Consider the following 17,340-nt stretch of genomic DNA (forward strand, 5'->3'; position numbering starts at 1 on the left):
AAAATGCTGGGTCGCTGGTCCTGTAGAGTCTCTCCGATTCTGGATCTTGGTGATTGCCTCCTAGTGGTGTGTTTAACCTGTTTCTATTAGCAGGGAGTTAAACCCAGTGGTTCAGGTAAGATTGTTTGGGCAAGAGTATTTCATTGACAGTGCTTCATATTAATCACACCAGGAGGCACATAATATTTGTCTCTTGTTTGATCTGATTGACTAGTGGGTTCAGGTGCTGCTGGCCTGGTTGATCTATTAGCAATTAACTCTTTGGTCTTTCACCTGGTGGTTAGAAGCCATTGACGATTATTGGCCACGACAATTTTCTTTTGAAATCCACGTAAGAGAAGTTACTCTACCCTCTTCTTTCTTTCTCAAGGGTCCCTCACGACAAACTTTGCTGTTCCTTGGTGATGACCAACGTGGCTCACACAACTGCTCTCAGCAGTGATTTCTAAACTTTTGTGAGGTCACAGATCCCTTTAAGAATCTGGAACTTCTAAAGAAAAAAAACCCCACCAGGTATGCATGGGTATGCATAGGCACGCAGAATGCCAGTGTCAGAGGCTCTTGGACCTCAGATTCGCCTGCACTCTACAAGCTTGTGGGCAGCTTTGACCTCATACGTAATCTTACTCCCCTGAGCTCCCCCTCTAACTCGAAGACTTTACCTCTCACATTTAAGTGATCCTGTCTTTTGTTCTCTGACTTTACAATTTTTCTACTGCCTCAAGCCCATTGATCTTCAGCTCCACTCAACTATATTTCCTGTAATTGTCACAAAGGAGATGTCATTCATTGTCGCTCGAAATTTTTCCTTTGCCGAGAATCCAGACTCAGCTTCCCTCAGGTAACCAACGCTTTACCTTTCCCTCTTGTTTTCTTTTGTACCTATTGAAGCTTATTTCAAGCCACATCATTTCCGCTAATCTTTTGACCTTTCTCAGATCATTGATCCAACCCGACCCATTACAGAGCCTCATGTCTATAATGGGGCATCTCAGGGTTGCTTTCCCTCATGTTTTAGAATCTTGACTCCTTGGTGTTCTACCATGTGCCAATCTGTGGGGCCCACTCTCACGTCTGCCCTATCTGCCTTTCCTCCCAACATGCTGACAGTGGCTGGAGAAGGTTACTCAACAATGTTGGCAGGGTCCTTACGAATTCAGACTAAGTTATTAACTGGGCTCTCAGAGCAGTTCATGCACTTTCATTCATCCTCTCCTAATTCCCTATTTCTCTGCAACTCAAGATGTTGCCCATGGGCTTCCCTGGTGGCGCGGTGGTTGAGAGTCTGCCTGCCGATGCAGGGGACACGGGTTCGTGCCCCGGTCCGGGAGGATCCCATGTGCCGCGGAGCGGCTGGGCCCGTGAGCCATGGCCGCTGAGCCTTTGCGTCCGGAGCCTGTGCTCCGCAACGGGAGAGGCCACAACAGTGAGAGGCCCGCGTACCGCAAAAAAAAAAAAAAAAAAAGATGTTGCCCACGGACCAGCATCACCAGCATCACCTATGTACTTATAAGAAATGCAAAATCTAAGGCCCTTCCTGGAACTACTGCCTCAGAGCGTGCATGTTTAACAATACCCCCATGTGAATCCTATGACATTAATGATTGAGGACCACTGTCCTCTTTGTTCTCCACAATGCTTGTTCTAAATTTTTCTCAGAATACTTCAACTTATTCCTGATTTCCCCTATGGGTGACGGCATCAGTCAGGGACCAACCAGGAAAACAGAAAACACTCTAAAGATTTCAAACAGAAAAAATTCAATGTAGAAAATGGCTTATACAGGTGATAGAAAGGCCAGGAAGCCAAACAGGAGTTGGTGAGATAACCCAGAAATTAACAATATGACAGAGGCCATGGCCTCCTTAGGCTGCAGGGACCAGTGGAAGAGGTGACACGACTGGGGCCCAGGGGCCAGGCTTACCTGGCAGGAGATGGAGCCTCAGAGAAGATGCAGCTACCGGGAGCGAAAATGAATTACCTTGTTTTCTCCCATTTTCTCACCTTCTACTCCGCCCTCAGGGACCTCACATTAAACCCAGCCAGAAGTCAGCTGACAAGGCAGCCTGTGAAACAGGGGAGGGCAGAAAAGGCATTGGATGGCGAACAGGCCTAACCCAGGCACAATGACCTCCCCTTCTCCTGCTTCACTTCTACTTCCTTCCTCTTGACCTCAAAGCATGTCTTTAGCCATTTTCCTTCCTTCTGTCCAATCTTGGAGAAAGAGATGTCCTTTGTCCTTCTTCTAAGAGGACTGGAACTGGTATAAAATGTAATTAAAATGCCTACAAAACACAGAATCCATAAAGGAGACCCTCGCAGCTCTATACGTCTCTAGGACGTGAGGGAACTCTCTCTTAAAATCAGGTGATAATGATGCTTCTGAAATGACACTACGGGTTGTGGAGAAATTGCCTGGTGAAGCCCTCTAGGAAACATGCCTCCTGCCGTAAAACAGGGGCCAATACCTTTCTTGATTTGTATAAGTAATAACAGACTCACATGCTAACTAAATATGGACAAGCTATTTCTATTAGACAAGTCACTGACATTTGGATTTAATATGCAGTTATTAAAATTAAAATCAAGAATGATCTTTCTTCCCTGAGTCCTTTCTCACTGCTGTCTCCCTCTTACAGACAACGAAATTGAGGCCAATGATATCAAAGCCTGAAACCATCACCTCTTTTACAGTGAGGAGGTATAAAGAGCACGAGAATAATCTCACCAGTGAACCGATTCCTGCCAGCCTTTCACTGATTTTTCTGACTCGGGAGGACTCGGCTGAAAGAAAATTGCCTGCCTCTTCAGAAGCATGCAGGAGAGCACGTCTGCATCTGCCATTCCAAGCTTTGAAAGCAGCATGGAGCTGACTGACCTACTCAGAGCTCATGGATTGGATGCTTTGCTGCCTGAGGACCTGGCTGGTGTCAGTGTGAGTCCCCAGTGTGCCCCCCGCCAGAGCCCAGCCCTGTGCCTGGCACATGGTAGAAACAATGTTTGCTGAATAAAAACTCAGAGTCAGCAGACCTTAGTCCCCGAATACTGACTGTGCCATTTTCAGCTTTTCGTGGAAGCTGAGTCTCAGTCCCACCATCTGTAAAATGGGAATAATAATACCCCCCGCCATTTACTTCACCGTATTATTGTTAAGATCAGATAAGATCATATCTGTGAGTTTGTTCTAGTAAGCAGAGAGTTTTTAGAATGCTCTAAATGAAAAAGAAATGCACATACTCACGCTTGCATACACATTTATTAAGATGCGGCCAAGTGAAATGTGTCAGCTCCTCCTGGGTACAATCTTCTTTATTGGTGTGTAATAATGCCCAAGGGCTGGATTAACTACATAATCAAAATCAAATGCCAGCCTTTTACAGACTTGGCCAAAACAGTGCCACCCGAAACACCATTTTAAACTGTAAGAAATCGGAGGACATTTCATTCATTTGCTTTTTATTGTTATTGACACATACGTTTTAATTTTAATGCTCACTGCAGCTCCACATCTAAAGGAAAAAAGCTCTTATCCTAATTTAGCAGAAAGCAGAGCTATCAGTGTGAAGGACAATAGGATATCAAAATACAGCTGCTTTTCATCCATACTTGTCTAAATTAGAAACATGCTGCCATTCACAGGGGCTCTGACAACGAGTGCACATAAGCAACAAGGAGGTCTGACGGGTCAGGTCGTGTGGGTTTCCACTCAACATCTTCGCTTTACTCTGGGTCCTTATCCTCACCTGAAAAATGAGGGACTGACTTCTTTGCCACAACATTGTCCAGTCTCTGTCCTTGCAGATATGGATTGACACTCTGAAAAAAAATACACGGAGTCATATGTGGACATCGGATACAGACATCGCACAGAAGAAGTGAACAAGAATTGTTTCTGGCCTATTGGGTTAACAAGGTAACAGTGGTGCCTACTACCTACCAGATAATTACTCCGGTGCACTAATCAATACCTCAGTGGCCAGAGAAACATTGACTGACAGAGGTGTCTCTGTCTTTCACACAACTATTTCACACAGCTAAGTAACACATACAATTGGGTTCCATCCCCTGTTTTGGCATAAAGATTTGAAGTGAACCAGCTAAGAAACCCTCACTATTAACTTAGATACAAAGCCTCACGTGAAACAGAATTATTATCCTATGGCCTTATTTTAGGGGAGAGAGAATGTGAACTGCATTAAATCATTTTACAAGAAGAATGTTCTAAAGACGATGACAGAGCAGGGCCAGATGGGAATTAGTATCTGCAGAGTGGTCACAGATCACCTGTTGCTGTGACTGATTCTTTCAAAGCAGTATTCTACTTAAAGAGGACGCATCAGGGGCTCTAGCAATCATTTTCACCTTCCCTCAGTCAAATTCAAAACACGAAGAAAAGAAGGAAGTTACGCAGAAAGCTCCTTTAGTTTTGACTCAAGACTCCACCACCTGAAATCCTTTTCAGCTGTTGGTATTCTGCATCAGTCAAGGTTTTTCCATTCCTTCTCTAATCCGTATCTATGTTTTGAGGTTTGGATTTGAACTAGTAATTGGAGCTTTACAGCACAGTATTTAGCAAGCAGAAAAAATTCAGAAGTTTTGGAAGACATTTGTTTATTGAAGTTGCCTGCCAATAACTGAACAAAAACATAAGAAAGAAGCTGTAGTTACAAATAATCAGCAATCCCATCACACCTCTAGTCCCCATGGATGCATGGAGGCATTTTGCAGGGGCTCTCTCTTGCCCACGGGACATTGTCTGCCATAACTTTCGAAGGGTGAGCAGACATTCTCCAAAAGACAAGGCCTGGAATCTGAGTTTAGTATTTAATGAATGTCCTTCCACATTCTGACAGGTAAAAGCATGAATGATGAAAGGTCCCACACATTGTGCAAAAATGCATCACCAACAAGCTGAGAATTACAAAGTATGCCATGTCCTCATATATCTGAAAAGTGAGATGTCACCAAATAACAGTACTTTGCTGGGAAGCATCTTTAAAATATTTTAAATAACTAAAATACCTTTTTATATCAGGAATTGTCAACTGGAATGGCCTGGCCTATCCCAGGGAATCGTATCAGAATCTCTGGCTAGGTGGAGCATGTGTGAACTGAAAAAGTGTATTCAGGATTATATTTTGATTGTTTTTTCGTAAAAATATATTTTACTAAAAATTCTAATATATTTTAAAAGGATATGAGATATTCATGTTATCAAATATGGGAATAAAGGGTTGATAAACTCTTTAAATAATACTAGATCTCAAATATCAACAAGATACATCTTAAGAGTTAGTTTGCAAAGTCATTTAAAAGGTGAATTGACCTTTTACTCTGAAGCAACTAGGAATTCAACCAGATGTGAGCAAGTATAGAAATTTGCATAAAACCACCTGAGGCTCTGTTGTAACTCTGGGGAGAATCCCTCCTGGCAAGGGACTGTCATGGCAGCAAGTCCTTTGGCCCAGACCCGGAACATGCCAAATGATAGAGGGCAGGGGAAAGTGAAGTAATGAGGAAGTAACAGGAGCAATCACTTGAGCTTTTTTTTTTTTTTTAATTTAAACTACAGTAGTATTTTTTTTTTTAATATTTATTTATTTATTTGGCTGCACTGGGTCTTCGTTGCAGCACACGGGGCTTGAACTTTCTTGATAAATGTCTATGAGTATTGAATCCTACACATAAGAGTAATAATAATGACAAGGCACTTAGATATTTACCTTCTCCCTTGGGTGAGAGACTGTCTAGGTTACACAGAGAACATTATTGCCACTTCACAACCGCAGAACCATTAGGATGGGATCCCTGCTTCTAGTGACCTCTGGAAACCACAGCAGATGCTGAGCTCAGTTGGAGAAAGCCTTGATTTTTCACAAAAGCCCATAATTTCTTTATATTGATTCGCACACTTGAGGGAGTCGTTTCAAATCTTCAGTCAAGGTGGGAACACCACCTGAGGCCTGATGACAGGGGAGGCAAGTTCTGTTTCTCCACCAGACCTGAAAGGCCCCTGGTTAACGGCATGAGCATGGATCTTTGTATCAATAGACGCCTGAGAGTAGGAAGAACTTGGTACCTCTGGGTCAAAGTGATCGTCATTTTCATAAACTCTAAGCCTTTCCTATGTGGAGGAAGTTGAAGCCAAAGTAAAATCCTTTATAACATGTGTTCTAGCCAGAGTCCTGAGGTTTGGTAGTCACTGGTCTCATGGAAAAATGACCTAAATCATGACCCACAGTCATTAACTGAGTCAGGGCAGAAGGAATAGTGAGCGAGGAAGGAGAGGCGATTAAAGCTTCATGCTAAGTTACTCATTTTGGTACGGTCATTGGTCTGATTTGGAAATATCCTTGCTGTGCCATGGGGAGATGCTCAAGCCATCTTACTGGTAAATTACGGGTATCCTGAGCTCTTGGAATAGAATTTCTTGATGTTCTCTCAAGACCGCATTATACCTTTCGGATCCTTCCTGCCATCATCTGCCACTAGAAACTGTAATCACCGAAGAAAAACCCCTAATAACACCGTTAACTTTCTGAAGATCTGCTTACAAGCAAAACTTTGCTTCTCAAATAGACAATTGGCCACGCGTCTTCTGTATTTTGTCAGGCAGCACAGGGGCTTGGAACTTTCTGTTTCAGGGACCTGAGGAATTAATGTTGAGTCCAGAAAATCCACCCCTCTTAAAGCATTCTCTGCCTGGATTCGGCAAAACTATTCAGAATGACCACAGTTACCACTGTCCAGATTCCCAAATTTTGCCAGGATCCAGGCACTTGCTATTCTACATAAACAGTCAGTAGCCTTGGGTATACAGTTTGGTTTGTATATTTGAACTAAAACGGTTACTCCCTGGTAGCACTTTGCTATGTAATAAGCAGGACTTTAACTTTTTCCTCCATCTGATCCAAAACAAATGGCAGGTGGTTTTGTCTAGTAAGGCACCAGCCACCGACCACTTGTTCAGTCTCAACACCATAAAATGCATCGTAAACCCAAAGCAAATTGACATCAGCTTTACAAGAGGCATCACTGTAGTGGGTAAATGCACAGCACCTTGGGCAGCCCAGAGACGGTTAATAACTAAGCCTGCAGTAAATTCACCAGTCAGCGAACAAATAAAATGGATCTAGTGAATTTTTACATCAATCTGGCTAGAGCAAGGGAAAAAAGTATGTAGAAGGAATGAGGTTTGTTCATCTCATTTTCTGCCCCTACATTCCTTCAAAATTACTGCCTGGAGCAGGCAGTTCAACACTTCCTGGCTCCTGTCTCGAGTTTTTATATAATTGATGCAGAGGTGTGAGCAGTTTCCCCCAGTGGCCTACAGACCCTTTGAGGAAAGACATACCCTCCTGTACTCCCCGCGTCCCTATACCCATGGTAGGGATGCAATTGACATTTTGTGAGTGCAATGGAGCTGGTAGAATTGCCACAAAACTTAGCATGCCACTAAAAATCACATGCTAAAGCTTGGGGAGGACATCGCAGAAACCAAGGGCAGACTTTTTAGGCATGGCCCTTGTCACTTGGGACCACTGTTCAGCACGTGAAAGGATTCTGCTACCTTCCAACCACTGAGGCTAACGGCCTGTCAACTGCCCCCGCTCAGAAAGCTCCAGGCATCCCCACAGCCCGCCAGCCAGCCAGGCATTACCCTCCGCTTGCGTCTCTGTCCTCCTTTCATCTTCTCATAAAGGAGCTTCTTGTTCTACAGTGGGGAGAAAAGAAAACACAAATGCAGAAGTATGGATCACATTTGGTCAATGTCTATTTTACACCTGGTGTGTCCCCCTGGATATTTGCATATACATATTTTGGAAACGAAGCCAGATGAAAGGAATGTTGTGGCAGAAAGATAGACCACAAGAGAAAAGCCAGTGGTTGTACAGTTTTTAATAAAGTGCTCTGCAATGCCCCGAGGCACACCAGTGTCATCAACAGTCACATAAACAAGAAAATACGACATTCTAACACACAAGGGGCACTGGAGACCCATCTCCTCACTTTGAACAGGCTTTGTTTAAAACAAACAATTTTATCTTATTTTACTTTGGTATCTAACTCCCTTTTTATGAACTGTACACATAAATCGTTCTCTAGAGTAGGGTCTGACTATTAGTAACAATCCTCTGTGTAAGCAAACGAGACACCTGACTTCTGTGACCCTTCCTCTTGTGGCTTGAGTCAGTGCCCCCAGTCAAGGCAATCGGAAAACCATTCGGTCTATAACATTTTTAATAGAGTGAACCTTTTAAAAACTGCCAAAAAACTTCTTGGCAGAAGGAAAGTTGTGTTGGGGCTGGGCGGTGGGGACAGGCTCCGTTACCACAGTTTGTGTAAGTGTTGCCTCATATTACCAGATTTCAAACACGTAGTGGACTTACATGAGCTCTAGAATATCAGACGCACGCTGAACAGATTTCCATTCTGTTGGGATTACAAGAGACAGAACACTTAACCTGAGGGAGAACGGGAGAAGGGGAATTGGGGGCTTCCTTAGGTGGTTGTTTTATTTGATTTTTTAATCAGAAGGGAGATAATGTATAAAAGAGGTGATTCATCTTACTCTAAATAAAATACCCTGACATTGATTGGAAAAAAAAAAAAAAGGAGACGACAGAGTTCTGGTAAGGAACAAGTTTCTACAATCCTAGTATCTCCTGAGCTGTCTGGATATCAAATTTTTTTTCATGATAGATTTGCAAATGAAAATGACAAACGCCAAGAATGAGCTTCATAGTTTTCATGTTCATTAAAATCTACTCCACCCACAATTTACAACGTGCATCTCTTGCCCAACCTCAGCTATGCACGGAGGCCGTGCCAGGGCGTCAAGGAGCCTCCACAGCCCCAAAGGCCGGCCCTGGCCACAGCCGCCATCTCATGCTCATTTGGAGAACTGATCAGTTTAATCTCAGAAGGGAGAAAAGACGGACTTGCAGATCATTCACTCGAGGAATGAGGATATTGCTGTGAAGCTCATTCCCATTGTCTGGACTTGCCTTTCTGTGGATGAAACAATTCCTGATGCAAGAGAATGTCCTGGGAGTTCGTGCTAAAGCTGGGGAAGGGGGTTGGGAGATAGGGGGCCAGGAAAGAGGCTTCTTCATGTGTAGCACCGGGATCAGCTGCCTGAGCGGGAGGGAGGGCACAGGGGCCCACGAGCTGGTACCATGGGGTGGGACAGACAATCGGCCATGGCAGAGGTCCACTGTGCCGCCAGCAGGGTTAAAGACAGCAGCATTTTAGTTACTCCCCTTTAGAAGGTCGTGGGACAGGTTATACTCATAAGAGGCTTCATTCAAAAAGAAATGCAAAGGTCTGTCAAGTCTTCCTCTCAAAGATGGTCCCTGTGATTCCCTAAGAGCACAGGTTAGGATTAGCAGGATGCTTTCCAACCCCCGCCTGACAGTGGCCTTGGCATTGCCGATTAGCCCCGCTATCATATGGATTTAAAGGCAGGGACTGGCAGGTGGGTGCAAGAAGTATACAAAAACGAATGAGAAGAAACCAGCCCCTCTCCTCACACCCATTCCCTATAGGTGGGGTGGGGAGGGGGGAGCAGTGAGCCTGTTTTCCAGGTGAGTAGCAGGTTTGAGTTCATGGAGAGAGCTTTCCATGGCGTCATCAAGATTTTGGACAACTGCCCAGATCTTGGCTTCAAATTCCATTCCTAAATGGAACCAGAGAGGCTTCTTAGAGAAATGTCTGATTCTAGGGCTAGGGCAGGGAAAGTACAAGGATGAATGAAGTTGGGATATCTAATTGGGCCAGAAAGTACTCAAAAAATTGATGAGACATAGTGAAAGGAAAGAAAAGCCAGCCTGCAGAGACTCCCACTGGCTAAATCTAGGACAGTTTGCACAGCAAAATAAATAATAATAGGAAACAATGAATCTATACTGATAATAAATTTTAAAACAAATAAATAAATGGGGGGAGCAGGGAAAAAATCTTGCTTAGAAGAGAATGCCAACCAAGAAATGCCGAAAGAATAGTAGAGTTTTAAAAAAATCACCATTTACGACTACCATAGTTATCATTGATTCTGGTGAGCGTCATCAATGGATTCTAAAATTGTTAGTTGAAAGTTTAATGGGTACAGAATATTTATACAGTCTTGAAGTAAATCCCCATAGATCAACGATTAATTTCGAAGGGAAAGATACTGATTTTACACTGGAGAAACTTGACAGACACCACGTTGCCCAAGTCACCACCAATTCTGGGACAAACTGGCTTCATGGGCCTCCCGAGGGAAACACTAAGAACACATCAGAAAGGCATAGCTCATGTCTAATGACACGGAAGCATGAGAGAAAGCCAAACTGAAGAGCAGGCGACTCTTCAGACACATTGAGGGCATGAAAGATAAAGAAAGGCAGAGGGTCCTGTGTCTCATTTCTCCCATGGCTCAGGTTCATGGCTCCGTTCAACTGCATCCGATTAAAGACCTGAGCTGCTGATGAAAAGATGTGGAAAGCACTTGGAAAGGAGAAACATTTGCTTTCGAGACAACTTTTTCCTAAGCGAGTAACACTCAGCAATGAATGTGTGGAGGGGGAGATGGCTGACACCTATGGTAGCCAGCCTTTGATATGGCTGCTCAATGCTGTGGATACACACGTCGTCTGAAAGACAACCAGTCCTAGATAGGACTCGACAGGACCACTGTACAGGACACACTATGAAGGATGAGCCAAGAAAAGATAAGGAATGTATCCAGTTTTTACAGAACTCTCAGAGTTGAATGGTCTGGTTCAAATCCCAGCTCTGCCAATCACCAGCTGTTTGGTATTGGGCAGGCTATTCAAACTCCCTAAGCCTGTATTTTCTCATCTATAAAACGAGCATGATAGGGAAGGGCAGACTGAATGAAATAATTCATGTAAAGTATTTAGCATAGTGTCTGCCTCACAGTATGGTGCTCAACAAATAGGACTATTTACTATCTTAGTATAAAATACAATGACTATTATCATCATCTTTGTATTTCCATCACCTAACACAGGGCCTGGAAGGCATATGATGTGCATTTAATAAATGTATCCTGATGTATTAACAAAGAGAGAGGAATGCAGGAAATTAGACAGACACTGATATTTATAATATGTGAATCACTGCTCAAAACCCAGCTGAGCTCCAGCTAATATCGAAGACAGGGAAACATTACTAGCAACTAAGGAATAAGGGTCTTGTGTGCAGGTCTCTTGTGAAAGATAATTCCTTTGTTAACTTAAAGGGTAGTGGAGCTTAAGACAAGCTTGAGACCATCATTCTTTATAAACACTAAGGAAAGCTTCGGGACCCCAGCTTGCAAAAGCAAGACATAGTCAATTCACACTTCCATGCGAAGATCAAGCAAAATCATGTTTGACTGCTGGGTGGTAATGAGAAAATAAATGAAGGAAACTTAAGTTTAAACAGACACATAATTACAGATGAGAAAGGTGTGTAAACATTGTTCCTGGTCATTGATCTGTAATAGTCCTAACTTCTAGTCTTTAGCTCTGATGTAGACAAAGAATGGGAGTGACTGAGAGAAAACAAATCAGTATTTAGAGAAGGAAGCAAGAAAAGAATGAGAGATGGTGGCTGGCCTTGTACTGGAGTGCTGGGAGTGAGTGGAACGTGATGAGGGAAATCTGTAAAGGTTTTCAAGAAGAGATGAGGAAAGTTGGCAACAGAGAAGTTTCCATCTCTCCCACTTCCTCAGTTGGGCTCTCTGCCCTCACTCAGACTGTTCTCCATTTCCCCCTTGCATCTTTTCCCTCATTTCCGGCCTATCAGTCATGCAAGGTAGACATGTCACCCTAGGATTCAGTGCTGCCCTTTTTTAGTGTCTTTGACGTCCTCAATTGTTATCATACAATTGACCACGTGAGTCCTCAGTCCTGGGTCTTCCTCTACCCTTTTATTCCATTTTCCCCCAGTAATTTAACCTGGTATACTCATGGTATAGCTGGATCAGGAAGCTGAACAGTGCTAAGTTGGGTTCATTTTATTTTCATGCAATTCATCACAAGATGGTAAGCTCATCGAAGACCACTACCATGTTGATGACTACTGTATATCAAGCGCCTAGCACAGTGCCTGGAACAAAGCAGGCTCCATCCTGGCCCTTGCTTCAGTTTGGCAATACTTCTGCTCATCTCTTATGGATTGCTTCCCAGTGCTCTGCTGTGGTCTTCTACTTTTTCCTACCCTGTCTCTGCTTCCTTCTTTCTCTGCTACCTCCCTCTCTTCTTCCTTTCTTTTTTTTTTTTTAAATTCCCTCAGAGGAAAAGTTCATACCTTCCATTTCTTATAAACCTGATATAGCTCTTTTTTCCTCCTCATGCTATGTATATGCCATATACCAATTCTAGTCAGTTCCCTGGCCCCCTTTGAAATGTCTTGGATTCTCATTGTGTTGGTGAGATTCACTTAAATTCTCTATGTTCACAGCCTTCATAACTAGAATTACCTTTTCTATTTTTTTCCTGCCTTTAGTCTCTTCTCTATATACTTCATCATTCTCTATGCCACCCTAGTAACTTTTATAGAAGACTTTCATGATTTCAGTCTCCTATTCAAGAACCTATAGATGATTGCCTATGTAACGCAACATATTTAAACACTGCTAGTAAGCTTCAGGATGGCTCTACAAATTCTCCCTAACAGAACTGCTTATGAAAAAGAAGAGAAATAGAATAATGCATAATGGAAAAAGCAAAATTAACTTAGAGCATATTGTTGCTTTGTTGTTTTAAGACAGGAAACATGTGCATGTTGACAGGAGAGGGAATCAAACTGCTTCGATGATGGAAAAATGAAAGTGGTTATTAATGAGGAAGGACTTCTCTCTCTGAAACAATGTAAAAGGAAGTGAGAGAATTTAGTTCTGAGATCACAGTATTCCTAGTAAAGTAGGCAGCAAGCCGGCTGCCAGTAATGAGCTGAGAAGAGACCTATAATTTTAGAGGGGCTTAGGCAATTAGGAGTATCTCCTCATTCCTCATTCACTCACTCCTTCCACAGACGTAATGACCACCTATGTATATGTGAACTAACACTTCTTAGTATTTTTCCACTTTGCTCACATGGCTTCAGCATTTGATTACATCATCCAAGCCACAGGAAGACAGATCTCTCTCCACTCAATTGTGATCTTGTTCAATTCATTGTTCCAGCTTGTTAGGATCTTCTTGAATCCCAACTCTGTCATTCAGTGCTCTCCCTTCCAACTTCGTGTCTTTCTGAAGAATCTGATAAGTTCACGTTCTATAGTTTTTATTACAAACATTTATAAAAATGTGGAGTGCGATAGCGCTAAGACACACAGGATACCATGTGAAATCGCTCTCCCTCTTGACACAGACTCTTTAAGAAACCCCCTTCTGATAATGTTCTCCTGCCTAGGTTGTATCCCTCCACTTCTTCAAACAGGAGATCATGAAAGAGCTGATCAAACACTTTGCTGAAGTCCAATTGCACCATGCTCACTTCATTTCCCTCATCAAGCTGGCAAGTAAATGAATAATGCTGGCAAGTAGAAGAATACAATTAGATTGACAAACCTTGTTTTTTAGCAAACCTACTCCAAATGGTCATGATTTCTCTTCTAAGTGCTTATAAACAATTTCCTTAACTGACAGTTACAGATTCTTGCCTGGTATTGACAGCAAGTCCACTGCTACACATTTTGGAATTTATCTTCTCTTTCCATAGAGCAGGATTACACGTCTGTTTCTCAGCTTCTGGCATGGTCTTCCCTTATTTCTGCAGAGATCACCTCCCTCAGTCTAGAGATAAAACTTGCAAATTTTCTTAGTATCCTTTTTCTTTAAAACAAAAATATCATATACTTCCTATAAGAGCTGCAGGAAACACTGATGAGACTTTAGGACATGTTGTGACACAGGCTATGGAGTAGACCAGAGTAGAAGCCTCTGGGACTACAGCTGATGAGACTGGTTCAGGTCCCTGACTCTTTGGATGGATTGGTGTATTGAGCCCTAGACAGTGAGTGTGGTTTGGAATTAAAGTCCCTCTCAACCAGAGATTTCTGGAAAAAATCAGCTTCTAAGCAATTTTCCTTCTTTCTCCCCACCCATGTTGCTCATCTCTACCATCAGTACCTTCAGAGTACCAGAGTATAAGACCTATTAGCAATTAAGATTGGACTTACCCACTTGCCCAAGCCTGGATAGTCATGTTCTGGATCAAAAAGGTGCTGGTGTAACTGGAATTCTCGACTGAACTCTGCTGTGTCAGGGGTGTTTTCTAGACATCCATCATCTACTGCAAACAACAAAAGGTTTTTGAGGAACAGCCACGACATCTATTGTTATTCTAAGAGTTAATTTATTAAAAACAACTAGGCACCCAAAGGTCAGAATCTATTCACATCAGTCACTCTAAGTCACTTTCCTTCTGGGATTTGCTCATCCCAGACTCCCACTCCTCTCCTACCCATGGCAGAGACTGGTTGGCTGCTCCCCAAACCCGCTTCCTATTCCCTGTTGGCACATGGCTAATTTCCCAGCCTTGCTATGCAATCAGGTGGAGTCATATGCCTGGGTTTGGGCCAATGGAATGTGGGCAGAAGTGATGTACTCCACCTCCAGGCCTGGCCCATAGAAACCTTCTATATGACCCCCTCTCCTTCTCTCCCCAACCCCCCACCTTCTGTCGGTCTGCTTGCTACATGTTGCTGACCAGGGTAACTGTAGATGTCAAGTGCAAAGATGAAAGATGGCAGTCTGCATTGCTGAACCATCCACCCCTACCACACCCTCACCCACCTTTGGCAGGACTTCACACAAACGAGAAATAAACTTCTATTGTGTTAAGCCACTATTATTTTTTAACTGTCATAACGGCAAGTATTTCCTTCACTGGTATACTTCCATTCCACATGACTCACTCTGTTTTCTCTTGGGTGGGCTCTTTAGAAATGATTCTGGCTTCTTGGCAAAAGTCCATTATATAAGAACAATAATTATTAGACAGTACTTGATGTTGTGTGTTGTAGTGGTAACAGGGTAAGCTTGGAGTCAGAAAGCTAGACCCAAGCTCAGGGTTCAAATCCTAACTCATCAGTGATAGATGGGTTTAGTTTCTTGGGAAAGTTAACTTAGTCTAAGTCCATTTATTCATCTATGAGATGGGAATAATCAAATCCTTACCTTATAGGGTAGCTATGAGGAATAGAGATGATCATATATAGAGCATCTGGCACATAATAGGTTTCCTCCATGTTTTAGTTCCCTCCTCACCATCTTTCTTTAAATGACAGTTCATATTATCAATGCTCTTTGAAATAAAGCAGGTCTTCCATTCAAACCCAAGAAAGGTTATCCCTCTTGGCTGCTGCTTTTACCTAAGCCCTATCATTAATAGACACAATACTCTGAAAATAAGCCATTTTTTTTTCTGTCTCTAATGTGTTTTAGACAACAGCTTTAAAAAGGGGGGCTGGGGGGCTTCCCTGGTGGCGCAGTGGTTGAGAGTCCACCTGTCGATGCAGGGGACGCAGGTTCGTGCCCTGGTCCGGGAGGATCCCACATGCCACGGAGCGGCTGGGCCCGTGAGCCATGGCCGCTGAGCCTGCGCGTCCAGAGCCTGTGCTCTGCAGCGGGAGAGGCCTCAACAGTGAGAGGCCCGCGTACCGCAAAAAAAAAAAAGGGGGGGGGGGCGCTGGAGAGGGATGTGAATTTTGTGCAGGACTAGAATGAAAGAGACTTCCTTTCGAAGGGATAGGGAGGCATCAAAGTCAGTACTAAAGGGGGTCTAATACAATCAGTCAGGTAGTCTGGTCTCTTGAGACTGCTCTGACACCTTCCAGCAGCTTTAAGCATCCAGTCTCTCAGCCCTTAACAGCATGAAGCTCCTGAGGAAGGCAGTAGCATTTGGAACAAATCCCAGTGTGGCTCTGGCGTGGCTCCCCACTTCTCACTGAACTATTTATCTAACTTCATCTAGAGCAATTAACATGGAGGAAAGGGATAGCAAAGCAAGAGCGGTCAGGCAGTCTGCACATGGCAGCGTGTGTTAGCTTAATGAAAAGACAGGGAAGGAAATGGCAGGTAATCTCAGACAAGAAAGGTCCTGGGAGCTGGGTCCTTTTATCCAACTCTATCAAACCGCCCTGATTGCTCCATCTCGGAGCTCCTAAGTGCTCCTAATTATTGCTTGATCACATAGATCTACATATTGCTTTTCTTTCAGGATAAGCTAGGACTACACTGAATTTTTTTTAAGGCACTGACTATGTCTTCATTTTACAGATGAAGAAACTGAGGTCCAGGGAAGTAAACTGACATACTATGATTAGGACAAAAACTCAGATCTCTTGGCTCAACCTCTGGTTCTCTTTCCATTCACCAACAACAGTTCTCAAAACTTTGGTATGCTCCAGAATCACATGAAAGGCAGGTTAGAATAAGAATTTCTGGGTCCTATCCCCGGAGCTTTTGATCTAATATGTCTGGAGTAGGGCCTGAAAATCTGCATTTCCAGTAAGTTTCAGGTAATGCTGATATTGCTGGGACTATATATTAAGAACCACTGTATCATATGATATGGAATCAATTTAACCAAATCCCCATGGAGCCTGAACTGGCCTTTCTTCCTTCCCATCCAAAGTCCCACAAGCAAGTAAAAGGTGGCTGATTCAGATTTTCCTGTGGTCCTGGGCCAGCGTCCCTGCACTAGCTTGGCCACATCCAAATACTCTGGTTGTTCCATCCCAGGTTGAAGCCTCTGTCCCGCATGGAAAACAGAGATCTCGCCCTAAATGAAAAGAGGAATATCTTTCAGAGAGAGCCTGTATTGTGTTTTAGAAAAGCTGAGGGGCCAATACTGACAGAATTTTCAGAGCAAGACATCATGACATGGTGGTTGCATGCACAGTCCTGAATCAGGTAGATCCGGGTTTGAGCCTTGGCTCAACTACTTGCTACATGGATAACCTTGGTGAAGTTACTTTCTAAGTTTCCTTATATGTAAAGTAGGGATAATAAATACTACCTAGTATTACTATTAGGTTGTGGGGAAAAGACTACTCTGTTGCTGGAAGCGAGTACAAGCCCAAGGAAAGAGATTCATTTCTTACTAGTGGCAAAGCTATTTATAATCAGGATGGCATTTAATGAGTCCTTACTCTGTGCTGGGTGCTGTACCAAGTGTTTAACATGGATAATTTCATGTAATTCCCCAATAACCCCCATTTTGCAAATAAGGAAACTGAGGTGCAAGTGGTTCACTAACTTGTTCGAGGTCACATATCTTGACCTTGGGTTTGAATTCCAGTAGTCGCCAGTCTAGAGCCACTACTCTGAACCACCAAGG

At 43.2% G+C, this 17,340-nt stretch overlaps 1 protein-coding gene across 2 annotated transcripts in view; it reads right to left on the reverse strand.

The window, feature by feature from the left end:
• Positions 1-3,241: 3,241 nt before the first annotated feature.
• Positions 3,242-17,340, reverse strand: part of SCG5 (secretogranin V) — a 55,166-nt gene continuing 41,067 nt past the window's right edge. Inside the window, exons 3-5 of one of the 2 annotated variants that reach the window (XM_027083798.1) lie at positions 14,177-14,286; positions 7,661-7,714; positions 3,242-3,816 (exon numbers count right to left, since the gene is read on the reverse strand). In XM_027083798.1, the coding sequence (XP_026939599.1) occupies positions 3,721-3,816; positions 7,661-7,714; positions 14,177-14,286 (260 nt within the window). In that variant the 3' untranslated portion in view covers positions 3,242-3,720. Of the gene's footprint in view, positions 3,817-7,660; positions 7,715-14,176; positions 14,290-17,340 lie in introns of both variants that reach the window. The other variant, XM_027083797.1, reaches the window with a different exon arrangement.

The sequence above is a fragment of the Aethalodelphis obliquidens genome, unplaced genomic scaffold (assembly GCF_003676395.1).
Source record: "Aethalodelphis obliquidens isolate GAN/ISIS:26980383/991018 unplaced genomic scaffold, ASM367639v1 scaffold51, whole genome shotgun sequence".
Taxonomy (NCBI): domain Eukaryota; kingdom Metazoa; phylum Chordata; class Mammalia; order Artiodactyla; family Delphinidae; genus Aethalodelphis; species Aethalodelphis obliquidens.